The 17,681-nt window shown below is 44.4% G+C and overlaps 1 protein-coding gene across 4 annotated transcripts in view; it reads right to left on the bottom strand.

Annotated features, from left to right (window-relative positions):
- Nucleotides 1-3,166: 3,166 nt before the first annotated feature.
- Nucleotides 3,167-17,681, bottom strand: part of LOC124151501 (acid phosphatase type 7-like) — a 41,958-nt gene continuing 27,443 nt past the window's right edge. For 2 of the 4 annotated variants that reach the window (XM_048403321.1, XM_048403319.1), the window contains 11 exons: nt 15,281-15,481; nt 13,028-13,204; nt 12,190-12,215; nt 11,577-11,674; nt 9,650-9,718; nt 8,577-8,691; nt 8,121-8,234; nt 6,661-6,789; nt 5,514-5,585; nt 4,429-4,566; nt 3,167-3,483 (listed from right to left, as the gene is read on the bottom strand). In XM_048403321.1, coding sequence (XP_048259278.1) covers nt 3,409-3,483; nt 4,429-4,566; nt 5,514-5,585; nt 6,661-6,789; nt 8,121-8,234; nt 8,577-8,691; nt 9,650-9,718; nt 11,577-11,674; nt 12,190-12,215; nt 13,028-13,204; nt 15,281-15,481 — 1,214 coding nt within the window. In that variant the 3' untranslated portion in view covers nt 3,167-3,408. Of the gene's footprint in view, nt 3,484-4,428; nt 4,567-5,513; nt 5,586-6,660; nt 6,790-6,841; nt 6,971-8,120; nt 8,235-8,576; nt 8,692-9,649; nt 9,719-11,576; nt 11,675-12,189; nt 12,216-13,027; nt 13,205-15,226; nt 15,245-15,280; nt 15,482-17,681 lie in introns of those variants that run through there. The other 2 variants (XM_048403320.1, XM_046524009.2) reach the window with 2 other exon arrangements.

Here is a 17,681-nt window from a genome sequence, read left to right as displayed (position 1 = left end):
ATACTTAAAACAAGATCATTATTAGATTCAGTGAAAACTTACGAACATAATGTTGCAATGAAGTTTTAAAGAACATATATTTTGTGTGATTCACAAATCCACTGCATTAACTGTCATTCAAATCACATGCATAGAAAATTATCAACTTTAATTATATGCATTAATAATGAACCACTCTCTTCGTGTGCAAGGCTGATTGCAGAAAAATGCACGACTCTTCAGACAGTATACGTACGTAGATATATAAACTGTACAATTTCTATGGCTTCCAATTTTTGCTTTTCTTGATAATTCATATAGTAATTAGTATATATTTTTCTTATATTATCCTACCTGCAGGGTCTTATGGAACAGAGGTTATTATAAGTCCCCCGGTACTTCTCAGGTATTTAGGTGAGTTAATTTATAACAAATACGTGGTTTTTTTAAATGCCGCACTCAGCAATATTCCAGCTATATGACGGCGTCCTGTAAATAATCGAGTCTGAACCAGACAATCCAGTGATTGACTTCATGAGCATCGATCCCCGCAATTGGGATACAATGACACGCATCAACCAAGAAAGCGAGCCTGACCACTGATCTCGTTAGTCGCCTCTTATCAGCTCTTGAATTCCCCAAATATCTCAATCCAGAGAATTTGACGTTTTAATTTTTCTCACCCTATCGACACCAGCCCATGTTTATACCACTATTTTGACAAATTAAAGGTCTGCATTAATTTATCGATGACCAACTCAGTGTTTTGAGGAACAGACTCGTGAAGTAAAATAAAAATCCGAAATTCTCTGGTAACTTCACATGGAATTTTCTCACAGTCTGAAATGACTGAACAGCTGTATTTTAGCATCGCGCTCAACACAAGTCAGTAGTAGCAGCAGTAGTAGTTAGAGTAGTAGTAGTAGTAGTAGTAGTATAGGAGTAGTAGTTGTAGTAGAGGTAGTAGTAGTAGCAGTAGTAGTAGTAGTAATAGTAGTAGCAGTAGTAGTAGTAACAGTAGTAGATGTAGTAGTAGCAGTAGTAGTAGTAATAGTAGTAGTAGTAGTAGTAGTAACAGTAGTATATGTAGTAGTAGTAATAGTAGTAGTAGCAGTAGTATTGTTTGTAGTAGTGGCAGAAGTAGTAGTAGTAGTAGTAGTAGTAATTGCAGCAGTTGTACTAGTTTGTTTGTTGTTTAACGCAACACTCAGCAATATTCCAGGTGTTTTTGCGTTGTATATCACTATTCGAGTCTGGACAAGACAATCCAGTGATTGACATCATTAGCATCGATCCACGCAGTTGGGATATGATGACATGCATCAACCGTGACATGGCTGATATACTGCTAGCTAAACCCGGCCACAGTTACCAGGTCGCTGTGGCATGGCTGATATACTGCTAGCTAGGCCAAGGCACAGTTATGAGGTCACCGTGACATGGCTGATATACTGCTCGCTAGGCCAAGCCACAATTATGAGGTCACTGTGACATGGTTGATATGCTGCTAGCTAGGCCAAGGCACAGTTATGAGGTCACCGTGACATGGCTGATATACTGCTCGCTAGGCCAAGCCACAATTATGAGGTCACTGTGACATGGTTGATATGCTGCTAGCTAGGCCAAGGCACAGTTATGAGGTCACCGTGACATGGCTGATATACTGCTAGCTAGGCCAAGGCACAGTTATAAGGTCACCGTGACATAGTTGATATACTGCTAGCTAGGCCTAGCCACAGTTATGAGGTCACCGTGACATAGTTGATATACTGCTAGCTAGGCCAAGCCACAGTTATGAGGTCACCGTGACATAGTTGATATACTGCAGGCCAGGCCCTGCCACAGTTACCAGGGGGCTGTGACATAGTTAATATACTGCTAGCTAGGCCCGGCCACAGTTATGAGGTCACTGTGACATAGTTGATATACTGCAGGCCAGGCCCTGCCACAGTTACCAGGGGGCTGTGACATAGTTAATATACTGCTAGCTAGGCCCGGCCACAGTAATGAGGTCACTGTGACATGGTTGATATACTGCTAGCTAGGCCCGGCCACAGTTATGAGGTCACTGTGACATGGTTAATATACTGCCGGCCAGGCCCGGCCACAGTTATGAGGTCAGTGTGACATGGTTAATATACTGCCGGCCAGGCCCGGCCACAGTTATGAGGTCAGTGTGACATGGTTAATATACTGCCCGCCAGGCCCGGCCCCAGTTGTGTGGTCACAGTGACATGGTTGATATACTGCTAGCTAGGCCCGGCCACAGTTATGAGGTCACTGTGACATGGTTGATATACTGCTAGCTAGGCGCGGCCACAGTTACCAGGTTGCTGTGACATGGTTGATATACTGCTAGCTAAACCCTGCCACAGTTACCAGGTCGCTGTGGCATGGCTGATATACTGCTAGCTAGACCCGGCCACAGTTACCAGGTTGCTGTGACATGGTTGATATACTGCTAGCTAAACCCGGCCACAGTTACCAGGTTGCTGTGGCATGGTTGATATACAGCTAGCTAAACCCGGCCACAGTTACCAGGTCGCTGTGACATGGTTGATATACTGCTAGCTAAACCCGGCCACAGTTACCAGGTTGCTGTGACATGGTTGATATACTGCTAGCTAAACCCTGCCACAGTTACCAGGTCGCTGTGACATGGTTGATATACTGCTAGCTAAACCCGGCCACAGTTACCAGGTCGCTATGACATGGTTGATATACCGCTAGCTAAACCCGGCCACAGTTACCAGGTCGCTGTGACATGGTTGATATACCGCTAGCTAAACCCGGCCACAGTTACCAGGTCGCTGTGACATGGTTGATATACTGCTAGCTAAACCCGGCCACAGTTACCAGGTCGCTGTGACATGGTTGATATACTGCTAGCTAAACCCGGCCACAGTTACCAGGTCGCTGTGACATGGTTGATATACTGCTAGCTAAACCCCGCAACAGTTACCAGGGGGCCGTGACATGGTTGATATACAGCTAGCTAAACCCGGCCACAGTTACCAGGTCGCTGTGACATGGTTGATATACTGCTAGCTAAACCCCGCAACAGTTACCAGGGGGCCGTGACATGGTTGATATACTGCTAGCTACGGCGATAAGCCGGTCAGTGCCACCACACCGTTTGGGACATGTCTTTATTCTTCCATTGTAGATAATTAGATAAGATGGCAACAACATTTCAACTTTTTTAATGAAAAAAAAATATACAAGTATAGATAAAGAATCTAAGCAAATATCTTCAAAATACGGCGAAAATTCAAGTTCGAAACTAATGAAGACATCAAAAATTAACATATATATATAAACATTTTATAAAGCTGAAATCAGGATAATGCCCATACTAAAAAAAACATTACATGTAATTTACATTTAAGTGCTTTTAACATATTTTTTCGGGAACTTTCTGCCACTGTTTCAGTAGTCGCCACTTAGCCCGTAGGGTTCGTGTTTGTCTTTGATGAGAATGAAGCTATCCACAATCTGCCCCTTCTGCAACAAAACAGGGAAGAATTGCATCAGATTTCAACGTTGTCTATAAATCAGTTATGTGCCATGTCTATATGTGCCTGCGTGCACACCGAAAGTCACATCTTGCAACAGCTGGAACTCAGGTAGGTGCATGCTAATGTCTTGTCGAGAACATACGTAATGAACGCCGACATCAGGTGACAAAGTTGTGTGCAATCGCATTAAAATCAGACCTTAGTTCTCGCTATCGCTAAACAAAGATCTGAGGACATCCCATTACGGGTCACGTCAGAACGACCTTTAAAATCATCCGACCAATCAAAGCGTCGCTTACCAGATCATGAAACATTCGTCACTACTCGCCCTTTTCCGTAACCTGCAAAGAGATCGGCTTGTCCCGGAATAACACGAGTTGGTCACGAATGATCATGAAAGTGACAGTCGGAATGTGTTTCCTTATCATGCAATCTCGAAAACGTTAACACGGGGTATTCCGAACGACAGTTACGGCCCGTACGACTGATTCTGTCTCTCGCTTCCGTGGGATAAACATTTGAACGGAGAAGGTATTGCACAGTATGTGGGAAGCACTGCCATACAATCTCAACCATATATTCGACATTCCGGAATGTTTGTTTGTTCAGTTTTCCAAATTTTTATCGAGAACTGTGTCAACATATTTTTCAAGCGTAGTCTGAAATGGAAGTCGCCAGGTTGAAACGAGTGGCGTAAAGGTCGAGAAAGCTGCTTTCTAATTGGCTGATGTCGACTTCTTGTTAGTCATTTCAGTGGTCGGGCAATGTTCGCGAAAGGTCGTTCTGACGTGACCCGTAATGGGATGTCCTTAGATCTTTGTTTAGCGGCAGCGAGAACCTAGATCTGATTTTAATGAGATTGAAGTTGTGTGTGAGATATATGTAAGGATAACTACAGTGTGAACGGGATTACTAAGCATCCTGGTCTCACCTTGTCATCCGACACCTGTTCCAAGCTGATGTGGGTGTTGTTGTGGATGGTCATCCGGGTATAACCGTAGTCAAGGTTACGGAGTGCAGACCACGGACCGGCATCTTTGAGGAAGTTGTCATGACGCTCACTGCAGCCCTGTGCGAGAAATGATCGGCATATATTCTACTATTTAATGTATTATTCACGTTCAAAATCCCATTGCAAAGATATCTTATCATGTTCGTCTACAGAGTGGACCAGTAGTCTATGGTGCCGCTTTGCAGGGTTGCGTCCCTTAGTAAAAAGGTATTTTCGTCGTGTGTTCGAGTCCCAGATCGCCCCGATTATAATCAGTGGCCGATTAGAACAATACCCGTGCACAAAGGTCACCCTAGTGAACTAGTGAGTGAGTATCGGTTTACCCCGCTTTTAGCAATATTCCAGCAATATAACGGCGGGGGACACCAGAAATGGGCTTCGCACATTGTACCCATGTCGGGAATCGAACCCGGGTCTTCGGCGTGACGGGCGAACGCTTTAACCACTATGCTACCCAACCGTGCTCCTACTAAACTACTGGACCCGTGAAGATTCCGGGGTAGAATAGGTCTTCAGCAATCCATGCTTGCCGTAAAAGGTGACTATGCTTGTCGTAAAAGGCGACTAACGGGATCGGTTGGTCAGGTTCGCTGACTTGGTTGATGCATGTCATTGATCCCAATTGCGTGGATCGATGCTCATTATATTAATCACTGGATTGTCTGGTCCAGACTCGATTATTTACAGACCGCTGTCATATAGCTGAGTGCGGCGTTGAACAACAAACCAACCAGTCCTACTAAACTAACACGCATGACAACCCCGTGACTATTCCGGTTTTGAGTAGGTCTCCAGAAACCTATAGTGGATCGGATGGTCAAGCTCGGTGACGTGGCCATCCGTGACGTGTCACCGTGACCTGACGGTTTTGATCGCTGCTCACAATACCAATCACTGGATTGTCTGACCCCGTCATATATCATGACGCCACTAGGTGATGTATGATGGTATTACATATTTCAGTTTTATAGGTTCTTTGAGGAATGTATTTAAAAGTTTCCCACCGCGGATCCTGTTATCAGATGGACTGGGGCCCCAGGGTTGGTGTAGGGCTGGTCGTAGCTGCCGTTATACACCTGTAACGCAACGTATCTAAATTAAGAAAATATAGTCATCTTTTTTTTTTATTTCTATTTTTTTTCTGTCGTTTTTATACATACTTTTGATAGTTTTAATGTATTTCTTTCTGTTACAAAACCACCTCCCTGGCGATAACTGCTGTTATAATACAGGTTTATACCTCAGACCTCGTGGTTAAGGTCTGTCCTTCAGAGTTCATTGTGTAGGCTTATCCCTCAGAACCCATTGTAAAGGCTTATCCCTCTGACCTCGTGATAAAGGCTTATCCCTTAGACCTCGTGGTTAAGCCTTATCCCTCTGACCTCGTGGTAAAGGTTGACACCTCAGACCCTGTAGTAAAGGCTTATCACTCAGACCTCATTGTAAAGGCTTATCACCCAGACCTCGTGGTAAATATTTATCCTTCAGACCTCGTGGTAAAAGCTTATCCATCAGACCCCGTTTTACGGCTTATCCATCAGACCTCATTGCAAAGGCTTATCACTCAGACCTCATTGCAAAGGCTTATCACTCAGACCTCATTGCAAAGGCTTATCCCTCTGACCTCATTGCAAAAGCTTATCCCTCAGACTTCATTTTAAGGCTTATCCCTCAGACCTCGTATTAAGGCTTATCCCTCAGACCCCATTGCAAAAGCGTATCACTTAGACCCCATTGCAAAAGCTTATCACTTAGACCCCATTGCAAAGGCTTATCACTCAGACCCATTGCAAAGGCTTATCCATCAGATCTCATTTGAAAGGCTTATCACACAGACCTCATTGCAAAGGCTTATCCCTCAGACCCCATATTAAGTCTTATCCATCAGACCCCATTGCAAAGGCTTATCACTCAGACCTCATTGCAAAGGCTTATCACTCAGACCTTATTGCAAAAGCTTATCACTCAGACCTCATTGTAAAGGCTTATACCCCAGACCTCGTGGGAAAGGCTTATTACTCAGACCTCATTGTAAAGGCTTTTCACTCAGAGTTCATTGGGAAGGTTTATCATTCAGACCTCATTACATGGGTAGTATGGCCGATCATCGTATAACCATTGTCGCTTAAGAAAGGTTACCCAACAACTTACTGTTCTGTTAAACACAGGCCAAAAGCGTTCATAGGAATGTTCATGAGCCCACAAAGCCAAGTCCACTCCATACTTGTCGAACATGTCCTCCAAACCGTTAACATGAAGCTTGGGAACGCCAGTCCTTACCTGAACAAAGAGAACGATGACAATGACTGAACTTCCCCTCGCTGGTACACACCTTCCTGTTGTAGACGGGCCACAGTCGCTCGTAGGAGTGTTCGTGGGCCCACAGCGCCAGGTCCACGCCGTACTTGTCAAACATGTGTTCTAGGCCACCCACCCTCAGGAAGGGGACCCCGATTCTTACCTGCGGTTAAGTTAATGCTTATGATTCAAATCACAACTCTTAAAAGATAACGGTAATCGTACTAGAAGGTAAAAAGGGTTTAACGTCGTCTCCAACATTAAGTAAGTTACGTGAAGGGTATTTATGATATCTAAAACTTGCATCCGCGGGATAAAGGTTTTAAATATCATTAAAAAAAAACCGGGGGGAGGTGTTTTATCTAACTTATAAACCGAAAAAAGAAACTTCAAACATTTATCAACATTTTTATGTTTCAAACATAGTTTCCATGAACCCGAGGAAACGGGCGTAAAATATCTGTTGCTGGCGTACGGTACTTGAACAAGACATTCTTAGTGAGTGAGTGAGTGAGTTGGGTTTAACGCCGCTTTTAACATTATTCCAGTTATATCACGGCGTGTCAGCTTAATGTGGGAGGAAAGCCCGAAGTGATGCAGGTCTCAGACGTTTACCACTTCGGTGAAACCCACGAGCACGGGTATGGTGCTGACAAACCTAGAAACATAATTGGAGCGAACCGGGATTCGAACCCACAATCATAGATTTCTGGCGTGTCCAGGGGACGCAACTCCATATGGCCAACCCACAATCATAAGTTTCTGGCGTGCCAAGGGACGCAACTCTGCACAGCGAATCGAGGCGCCTTAGTCGAGTGGGCCCCCGTGCCCCCAAGACATTCTTAAAAGCATCAGTCGTCTAAGGCGCCACGATTCGCTGAGCAGAGTTGCGTCCCTTGGCACGCCAGAAACTTATGATTGTGGGTTGGCCATATGGATTGTGGCATAACAGTTATGTAACGGCGTGTCAGCTTAATGTGGGAGGAAAGCCCGAAGTGATGTAGGTCTCAGATGTCTACCACTTCGGTGAATCCCTAGAGCACGGGTATGGTGAAGGTATGACAGTTATAATATATGTCACATATAACATATGTAAGATCCTTGCATCGCTGGTTTCAGGCGGCAGTTCCAAACTTTTTAGTTTATTCATTTGCTTGGGCTAGCCTAACCCGATTCATTGTAACGTTCTGAACAAGTTGTATTTTATATACAAACACCAAAGCTTCAAAGATTCGTTTCTGTCAGAGGTATAAACAAGGAACAAGGACACATAAGCTGTAAACCAACTGAGCACGACAACACAGTGCCCTCACCAAGCTCTCCAGGTGTGTGCAGTCGTCGTCGTCAGCGTTGGAGCAGTACATGGGTCTGTGTCCCATGGTGATTATCCATGGCCGCTTAGCTCGGTTCTCGGGGAGACTTGCTTCCTTGATAAACATAGAAGGCATGTGGTGTTAAGTGAGTGTGTGAGAGTGAATTTTGTGCATGTCTAAGTGAAGGGGAAGGTCATGTCTAAGTTGAGGTGAAGGTCATGTCGAAGTGAAGGTGAAGGTCATGTCTAAGTTGAGGTAAAGGACTTGTTTAAGTTGAGGGGAAGGACGTGTTCAAGTGAAGGTGAAGGACGTGTTCAAGTGAAGGACATCTCCAAGTGAAGTGAAGGACACGCCTAAGTGGAGGTGAAGGACGTGTTCAAGTGGAGGTAAGGTCATGTCTAGGTGGAGGTGAAGGACGTGTCTAGAAGGTGAAGGGCACTACTATGCTATTCCCACCTTGAGATCCTGCTCCAGCCACTCGTACTGCCGGACGAGCTGAGAGATGCCGTAGTTGACGTAGAAGTAGTACTCGGTGGAGAAGGAGATGATGTGGGCGGGCCCCATGTCGAAACTGGAAAATATAGAAACACAGCTGATGAACGCCTCGCACTGAGGAGGAAAGATGTAATTAAAGCCTCAACCTTAAGGGTTGAGAGAACCTGGCTTTACCACTGTACGATACAGTATGATATCGTACTGAACAATTAACAAATCATCTTGGGTCATTTTGCAAAATCTACAGAAGTTCGAAAAATTGGCAAATCAGTTTTCTACAATTTTCTACTCAGCATTTGAATGAGAATACCATGAAAATAAAAGCATACCAGTTAAATTTAAATACGTTCCTATCATATCCAACGACTCTTCACACAACCTGTGAACCTACTGCCACTTTTGCCTATTTTATTGTAATAACCTCTTGGTGGGGGGGGGGGGGGGTTACTCATCCCGGGTATGAGGTTTTACTTTTTACTAGTAAGATCTGGTATGAGGTTTTACGTTTTACTAGTAAGACCTAGTATGGGTTTTACGTTTTACTAGTAAGATCTGGTATGAGGTTTTAGTTTTTACTAGTAAGACCTGGTATGAGGTTTTACTTTTTACTAGTAAGATCTAGTATGAGGTTTCAGTTTTTACTAGTAAGACCTAGTATGGGTTTTACGTTTTACTAGTAAGATCTGGTATGAGGTTTTAGTTTTTACTAGTAAGACCTGGTATGAGGTTTTACTTTTTATTAGTAAGACCTGCTGATTTGAGTAGCAGATGGAATTTGGACGTACAATGTTCTAAAATCGAAGGCAAGATGTGAAACTTTTTCAGTATGGATGACAGGAACCTGCAACTTCACTTAAGTTTTGTAAGCCTCGGTTATGTAAGCCTCGGCAATCGGTTCCTCGGTCTTACATTACCGATACCTCCTTGCCTCGGACTTCCTCGACCATAAAAGAGGAGGAGCGCTTTATCCTTCACATAATGTTATAATTCTTGTTTCCTTCCGACATGGCTGTGCTGTATGGCGCATTGCTTACCTGAAGAACATCCTGTCTGACTGTTCATCAAAGGGCATGGTGAATCTGTTCTTGTAGTTGGAGAAGTTGCTGGAACATAGCGTTAGAAACCTCAGGATAGATATTTGAAACCATATCTCGGAAACTCCCGATAAACATTCGGGGCGGTCGGGTAGCCTGGTGGTTAAAGCGTTCGCTCGTCACGCCGAAGACCTGGGTTCGATTCCCGACATAGGTACAATGTGTGAAGCCCATTTCTGGTGTCCCCCGCAGTGATATTGCTGGAATATTGCTAAAAGCGGCGCAAAACCATACTCACTCACTCTCTCACTCACTCACTGATAAACATTTTCCCTGCTCCTGTTTATATGACGTGTCCTCGTACCGACGAAAATGCTCACAACTTCAACCACTGGTTTATGCAAATGACGTCGCCTAACAACAACAAGTTTCATACATAAATACCATGCTTCTCTCTCAATAAACTGGTGACTAACATTCCCAATATAGTTAGGGGAGGCCTAATGCGTCGCTGAAACATTTGTACTACATGATGAATTTCACACGAAAACTGGGGCGGTCGGGTAGCCTAGTGGTTAAAGCGTTCGCTCGTCACGCCGAAAACCCGGGTTCCATTCCGACATGGGTACAATGTGTGAAGCCCATTTCTTGGCCGTGATATTGTTGGAATATTGTTTAAAGCGGCGTAAAACCTCACTCACTCACTCACTCACACAAAAACAGTATGGGGGTCTCTAATGCTACGTCATTCATTGTGTGAATGAGAATATGTTTTTGGAATACAACATTTAATAATGGCATTACATGATAAAGAAATCATTACCTTAATTCCGTTTCGTAAATATCATATATGAAGGATTGTATTACGCGCGCAAACGCTCGCATATTCCCCCGCTCTGTTCCAGCATGACACAACTCACCTTGACCTTGACAAACATGTGTGGCTTGTACGCATGACCACACCCTCGATTATCCAGTGTATGAGCTATTCATTCTATTATGACACCCTGGACGAATTTGCCACTATAGAATTGTTTTCAGCCCGATTCGAACTTCTTCCCGAGGCAAGGAAGTTAACTGACTTTAAAAGTCCAGTTTCCACCCTTGCCGAGCTAAGATGGATTCGAAAGGCTCGACGCTCAAATGAGCAGTTCAATCTTGTACTGTCCTGGGCGAGAGAAATTCTGTGGATGGTAACAGAAAGAGTGGTTGTGACGTCAGTTTCGATACTATGGTGGCGATTGGGTCCGAGGTATTTATTATGATATCATATGGTGATGATATCACACCTGATAATCGAGGATGTCATGCTCAGCGAAAGCGTGGTTCTAGCAATAGCCCCATTCCTTCCTCCGTAATATAACGACCAGCTAACATCAGATAAGACCGCCTCTTGTGGTACAGCGGAAGGTCGGGGTTCAATCTCCGGCCGCGACGTGCCAAAAGACGTTAAAAGATGGAACTTGTTGTTTCCCCGCCTGGCGCTCGGCATTAAGGGGCTAAAACAAGGACTGGTCGGCTCGGAGTCAGAAAACTGTGTCTGAGTGGGGTACTTATGTTAAACTGTGGCATGGTATCTCAGTGGGCTAGCAGTATAAATCGGCATTAGTCCGGACTAGTACAAGCAGCCACACACGCGTGCATGCACGTCGCTATATAAGTGCAATAATCTTGGACGCGATTGGATAATAATCTTGGATGTGTAGTGTCCCCCGTCGCGATATTTCTGGATTATGGCTTAAAGCGGCGTAAATCATCGCTCACTCACTCACTTTAACATTACATATCATTCCGTCAAACCGACAAATCGTTTTGGCAATGTATAAATGTTCTGTAAACCGACCTCTGTCTAAACCGACATCTCCTTAGTCCTTATCTCACGGATGTCGGTTTAGACAGAGGGCGTTGTATGTGACGGTACACTGACTAGCTGTTCTCGTGGTTGCCGGGGCAGGTCATGTAAGGGAGGTAAGCAGCTATTGGCTGAATCTGCCGCATGAAGGCGTCACCGACGGTGCTTTGATTCTGGAATAGTAAGGCGGTAAGGCTGTCGAATGTTAAAAGTACACGAGAAATATAGTAGAGCTTCGGTATTATTATTATTGCTAAATCTCGTTCTAATAATGCTGTGATATTGCTGTGATATTGCTGTGATATTGCTATGGTATTGCTGTGACATTGCTGTGACATTGCTGTGACATTGCTGTGATATTTCAATGATATTGTTGGAATATTGCTGTGGTGTTGCGGTGATATTGCTGTGATATTGTTGTGATATTGCTGTGATATTGCTGGAATATTGCTGTGGTGTTGCTGTGATATTGCTGTGATATTGCAGTGATATTGCTGTGGTGTTGCTGTGATATTGCTATGGTATTGCTGTGATATTGCTGTGATATTGCCGGAATATTGCTCTGATATTGCTGTGATATTGCTGTGATATTGCTGAACGCGACGTCAAACCATACCCTTCCACTCTGAGACTCATAATTTTGTAATAATTCATAAAATAAGCTGAAAACGTTAATTTTCTGACTTACTTTATCCATGTCGTACGCAAAATCACCTGAAAAGTGGGAAAAGACTAAATGTAAATTGCTCAACTACATATGACCAGTACTGCAAAAGAACAAAACAAAAAACACACACCAAATTTCAGCAAAGAATCACAGGATGTTGCGATTTGATCGAATATCGCAATCTCGGTATTTTCTCAATCACCTGTCTTTCAAAAGATAATCATCATATCGTCCGACATAATACCTTCGAAAAAACTAGGTACGAATTATTTGCGCAGTGATCGGAACAAGAAGATCGGCCTCCAGGAGTGATACTAGCCCGATGGTCTAATGGGCCATTTAGCCCTATCCGTATTTTTTAACCGTATCGCCAAATACATTCGGGTATCTACCCATGTCCTTATTTTAGATACGTGTCCCACACCCGGGGTTTTTTCGACTCAAGACCAATTTTGGGGATGCTGATGGAATAGCACCTGTTGTGACGTCACATTATATTTTGAACCCTCCGAAATTCCCTCAATGCACGTCTGCAACATGGACTACAGACTGTACGTGTGGATACGTGTTAATAAGTGGATAAGCGTAAACGTATACAAGCGTACGGATGCGTGAAGGCATACGGGTGCTAAAAGACGGACAGGTGTGATCCCGTTTGAACCGAGCTCGGACCGGCTTGCCGTGGGTTCGAATCCCAGTGTTGTCCCCCTTGTCAACGCAATACTCATATTCGTGGGTTTCTAGAAAGTTGTCAATGTCTATGAACTGCTCCAGTCTGTATTTACCTCAAACATCACGATGCCACGCTGTGAGATACAGTTAAACGCGGTGGTAACTGAATAGTGTTTTACGTACTCACCTATGTGAAGGACTGCGTCGTACATGTCCACCTCGGACTGGAGCCGGGGCAGGGACTGGGCGTTGACGTTTCCCAGGTCCCCGAACATGACGATGCGGGGGCTCCAGTCGGTCCCCTCGGGCATGGTCGTGAAGAAGAAGGGGTCGCTCCACCCATAGTCGCTGCCGCAGTGGTAGACTGGGGGAGGAAGACAGACACCGTGACTATAACTGCCACAGTGGTTCTAGTCCTAATACGTGAATTACTTGTTTTTACTCAATGACATCGAATGAATCGAGTGAATAATAATAATTATTATTATTATTATTATCATTAGTAGTAGTAGTAGTAGTAGTAGTAGTAGTAGTAGTAGTGATAAAGCTGTATTATTACTGACTACATCCACATTGATATAGCTGTAGTATTCAGTCCACAGTGATACAGCTGTAGTATTCAGTCCACAGTGATACAGCTGTAGTATTCAGTCCACAGTGATACAGCTGTAGTATTCAGTCCACAGTGATACAACTGTAGTATTCAGTCCAAAGTGATACAGCTGTAGTATTGCTGACTACAGTCCACAGTACTATAGCTGTAATATTTCTGACTACAGCTGTAGTATTGCTGACTAAAGCTGTAACATTGCTGACTACAGGCCACGGTACTACAACTGTAACATTTCTGACTACAAGCACCGTGCTACAGCTGTAATATTGATGACAACAGGCCACAGTACTACAGCTGTAGTATTGCTGACTACAGTCCACAGTGATACAGCTGTACTATTGCTGACTACAGGTCACCGTATTGGAGCTGTAATAATGCTGCCTACAATCCACGGTGCTTTAGCTGTAAATTCGCTGACTTAAATTCGTCGTCCCTATGGCGATTTGTGATATACGTGACCAAAGGTTCGCTCATTGCCACTAACCCGAGAGGACATAACAAGTATACTATCTACTGAGTGAGTGAGTGAATTAGGTTTAACACCGCTTTTAACAGTATTCCAATTATATCGCGGCGTGTAAGCTTAATGTGGGAGGAAAGCCCGATGTGATGCAGGTCTCAGACGTTTACCACTTCGGTGAAACCCACGAGCACGGGTATGGTGCTGACAAACCTAGAAACATAATCGGGGCGAACCGGGATTCGAACCAACAGTTATAGGTTTCTGCCGTGCCAAAGGGACGCAACTCTGCACAGCGAATCGCGGCGCCTTAGACGACTGGGCCACTCGTGCCCCTATCTTCTGAGTAACACACAGCTGACGTCAAGATTTCGCAAGAAAATCCGGTCAAACAAAATACTGATAAAGCCTTATCACTTAAAGCTAAAATACAATCCCAATCTCTTCTGCGACAACACGCTTGCTGATAAGACAGTTAATAAAACCAGTACATGGCGCCGAAGTGTGTGTTTGTAGTATTCTGTAGCTGAGTGGTTTGTTCAAACACGCTTCGTTCCGCGTCAAGTTCATTGAACTGGTTTTATAAGTTTTGTTTTTGTTTGCTTGTTGTTAAACGTCGCACTACGCAATATTCCACATCTATATTCGTAAATAATCGAGTTTGGACCAGACAATCAAGCGATTGATATCATGAGCATCGATCTTTGCAATTGGGATACGATGACATGCATCAAACAAGTCAAGCCTGACCAACCGATCCCGTTAGTCGCCTCTTACGACAAGCATAGTCGCCTTTAACTGCAAGCATGGGCTGCTGAAGACCTTAAGTAGTGTTACCACTTTCATGACACGGTGTGGTGCGGTTCTTTAAGACAACACGGGACAGGAAGACGTGATTCTGCTTCACGTCACATGAAGATAAGCAGGAGTTTGGCTTAGCCCTTTACTCAAACTGGTGGCCACGACCTTACTTAATCTCTACATAGTATACTCACAGTGTTTCTGTTCAGGGGTGGTTCAAGTGACCGTGAATCTCAACATATGCCAGGAGTATATGTCCGTGAGTAGGCACAGTGAGTGTGGACATCTGTATATACATACAGTATGTTTGTCCAGGAGTAAGACCAGTGATCGTATCTCCCTACAAATACTTACAGTATTCTGTTCGGGAGTAAGACCAGTGATCGTGTCTCCCTACAAATACTTACAGTATTCTGTCCAGGAGTAAGACCAGTGATCGTATCTCCCTACAAATACTTACAGTATTTCTGTCCCGGAGTAAGGCATGATCGTAACTATCTACAAATACTTACAGTATTTCTGTCCGGGAGTAAGCCAAGTGATCGTAACTCTCTACACATACTTACAGTATTTCTGTCCGGGAGTAAGCCCAGTGATGACAACTCTGTGTATGTACTGGGCCCTGTGCTCCGTCCCCCCATCCACAAAATGGGTGCTGTAGCCGGTGACCTGCTGGTTGATGGCCAGAGGACTGGAACCATATTTCACAGCTGAGATCTTCGTGTCATTGATGGTGTTCCACGTCACGATCATCGAAGACGGGTCCCCTGTAACATACAAGGTCAAGTATTGGTGTTCTAGATCACGACCATCGAAGACGGGTCACCTGTAACATACAAGGTCAAGTATTGGTGTTCTAGATCACGCCCATCGAAGACGGTCAGCTGTAACATACAAGGTCAAGTATTGGTGTTCTAGATCACGACCATCGAAGACGGGTCACCTGTAACATACAAGGTCAAGTATTGGTGTTCTAGATCACGACCATCGAAGACGGATCCCCTGTAACATACAAGGTCAAGTATTGGTGTTCTAGATCACGACCATCGAAGACGGTCACCTGTAACATACAAGGTCAAGTATTGGTGTTCTAGATCACGACCATCGAAGACGGGTCCCCTGTAACATACAAGGTCAAGTACTGGTGTTCAAGATCACGACCATCGAAGACGGTCAGCTGTAACATACAAGGTCAAGTATTGGTGTTCAAGATCACGACCATCGAAGACGGGTCACCTGTAACATACAAGGTCAAGTACTGGTGTTCAAGATCACGACCATCGAAGACGGTCAGCTGTAACATACAAGGTCAAGTATTGGTGTTCTAGATCACGACCATCGAAGACGGGTCCCCTGTAACATACAAGGTCAAGTACTGGTGTTCAAGATCACGACAATCGAAGACGGTCAGCTGTAACATACAAGGTCAAGTATTGGTGTTCAAGATCACGACCATCGAAGACGGGTCCCCTGTAACATACAAGGTCAAGTACTGGTGTTCAAGATCACGACCATCGAAGACGGTCAGCTGTAACATACAAGGTCAAGTACTGGTGTTCAAGATCACGACCATCGAAGACGGTCAGCTGTAACATACAAGGTCAAGTATTGGTGTTCAAGATCACGACCATCGAAGACGGGTCACCTGTAACATACAAGGTCAAGTATTGGTGTTCTAGATCACGACCATCGAAGACGGGTCACCTGTAACATACAAGGTCAAGTATTGGTGTTCTAGATCACGACCATCGAAGACGGATCCCCTGTAACATACAAGGTCAAGTATTGGTGTTCTAGATCACGACCATCGAAGACGGATCCCCTGTAACATACAAGGTCAAGTATTGGTGTTCTAGATCACGACCATCGAAGACGGGTCCCCTGTAACATACAAGGTCAAGTACTGGTGTTCAAGATCACGACCATCGAAGACGGTCAGCTGTAACATACAAGGTCAAGTATTGGTGTTCTAGATCACGACCATCGAAGACGGGTCACCTGTAACATACAAGGTCAAATATTGGTGTTCTAGATCACGACCATCGAATACGGTCAGCTGTAACATACAAGGTCAAGTATTGGTGTTCTAGATCACGACCATCGAAAACGGTCAGCTGTAACATACAAGGTCAAGTATTGGTGTTCTAGATCACGACCATCGAAAACGGGTCACCTGTAACATACAAGGTCAAGTATTGGTGTTCTAGATCACGACCATCGAAGACGGATCCCCTGTAACATACAAGGTCAAGTATTGGTGTTCTAGATCACGCCCATCGAATACGGTCAGCTGTAACATACAAGGTCAAGTATTGGTGCTCTAGATCACGCCCATCGAAGACGGTCACCTGTAACATACAAGGTCAAGTATTGGTGTTCTAGATCACGACCATCGAAGACGGTCAGCTGTAACATACAAGGTCAAGTATTGGTGTTCTAGATCACGCCCATCGAAGACGGGTCACCTGTAACATACAAGGTCAAGTATTGGTGTTCTAGATCACGACCATCGAAGACGGTCAGCTGTAACATACAAGGTCAAGTATTGGTGTTCTAGATCACGACCATCGAAGACGGTCAGCTGTAACATACAAGGTCAAGTATTGGTGTTCTAGATCACGCCCATCGAAGACGGGTCACCTGTAACATACAAGGTCAAGTATTGGTGTTCTAGATCACGACCATCGAAGACGGATCCCCTGTAACATACAAGGTCAAGTATTGGTGTTCTAGATCACGCCCATCGAAGACGGATCCCCTGTAACATACAAGGTCAAGTATTGGCGTTCAAGATCACGACCATCGAAGACGGGTCACCTGTAACATACAAGGTCAAGTATTGGCGTTCTAGATCACGCCCATCGAAGACGGATCCCCTGTAACATACAAGGTCAAGTGTTGGTGTTCTAGATCACGCCCATCGAATACGGTCAGCTGTAACATAAAAGGTCACGTATTGGTGTTCTA

This window comes from Haliotis rufescens, unplaced genomic scaffold (genome assembly GCF_023055435.1).
Source record: "Haliotis rufescens isolate VD_foot unplaced genomic scaffold, xgHalRufe1.0.p SCAF_3, whole genome shotgun sequence".
NCBI classification, from domain to species: domain Eukaryota; kingdom Metazoa; phylum Mollusca; class Gastropoda; order Lepetellida; family Haliotidae; genus Haliotis; species Haliotis rufescens.
Note: the sequence above shows the minus strand (reverse complement) of the source record. Positions and strands in the feature narration are given on the sequence as shown.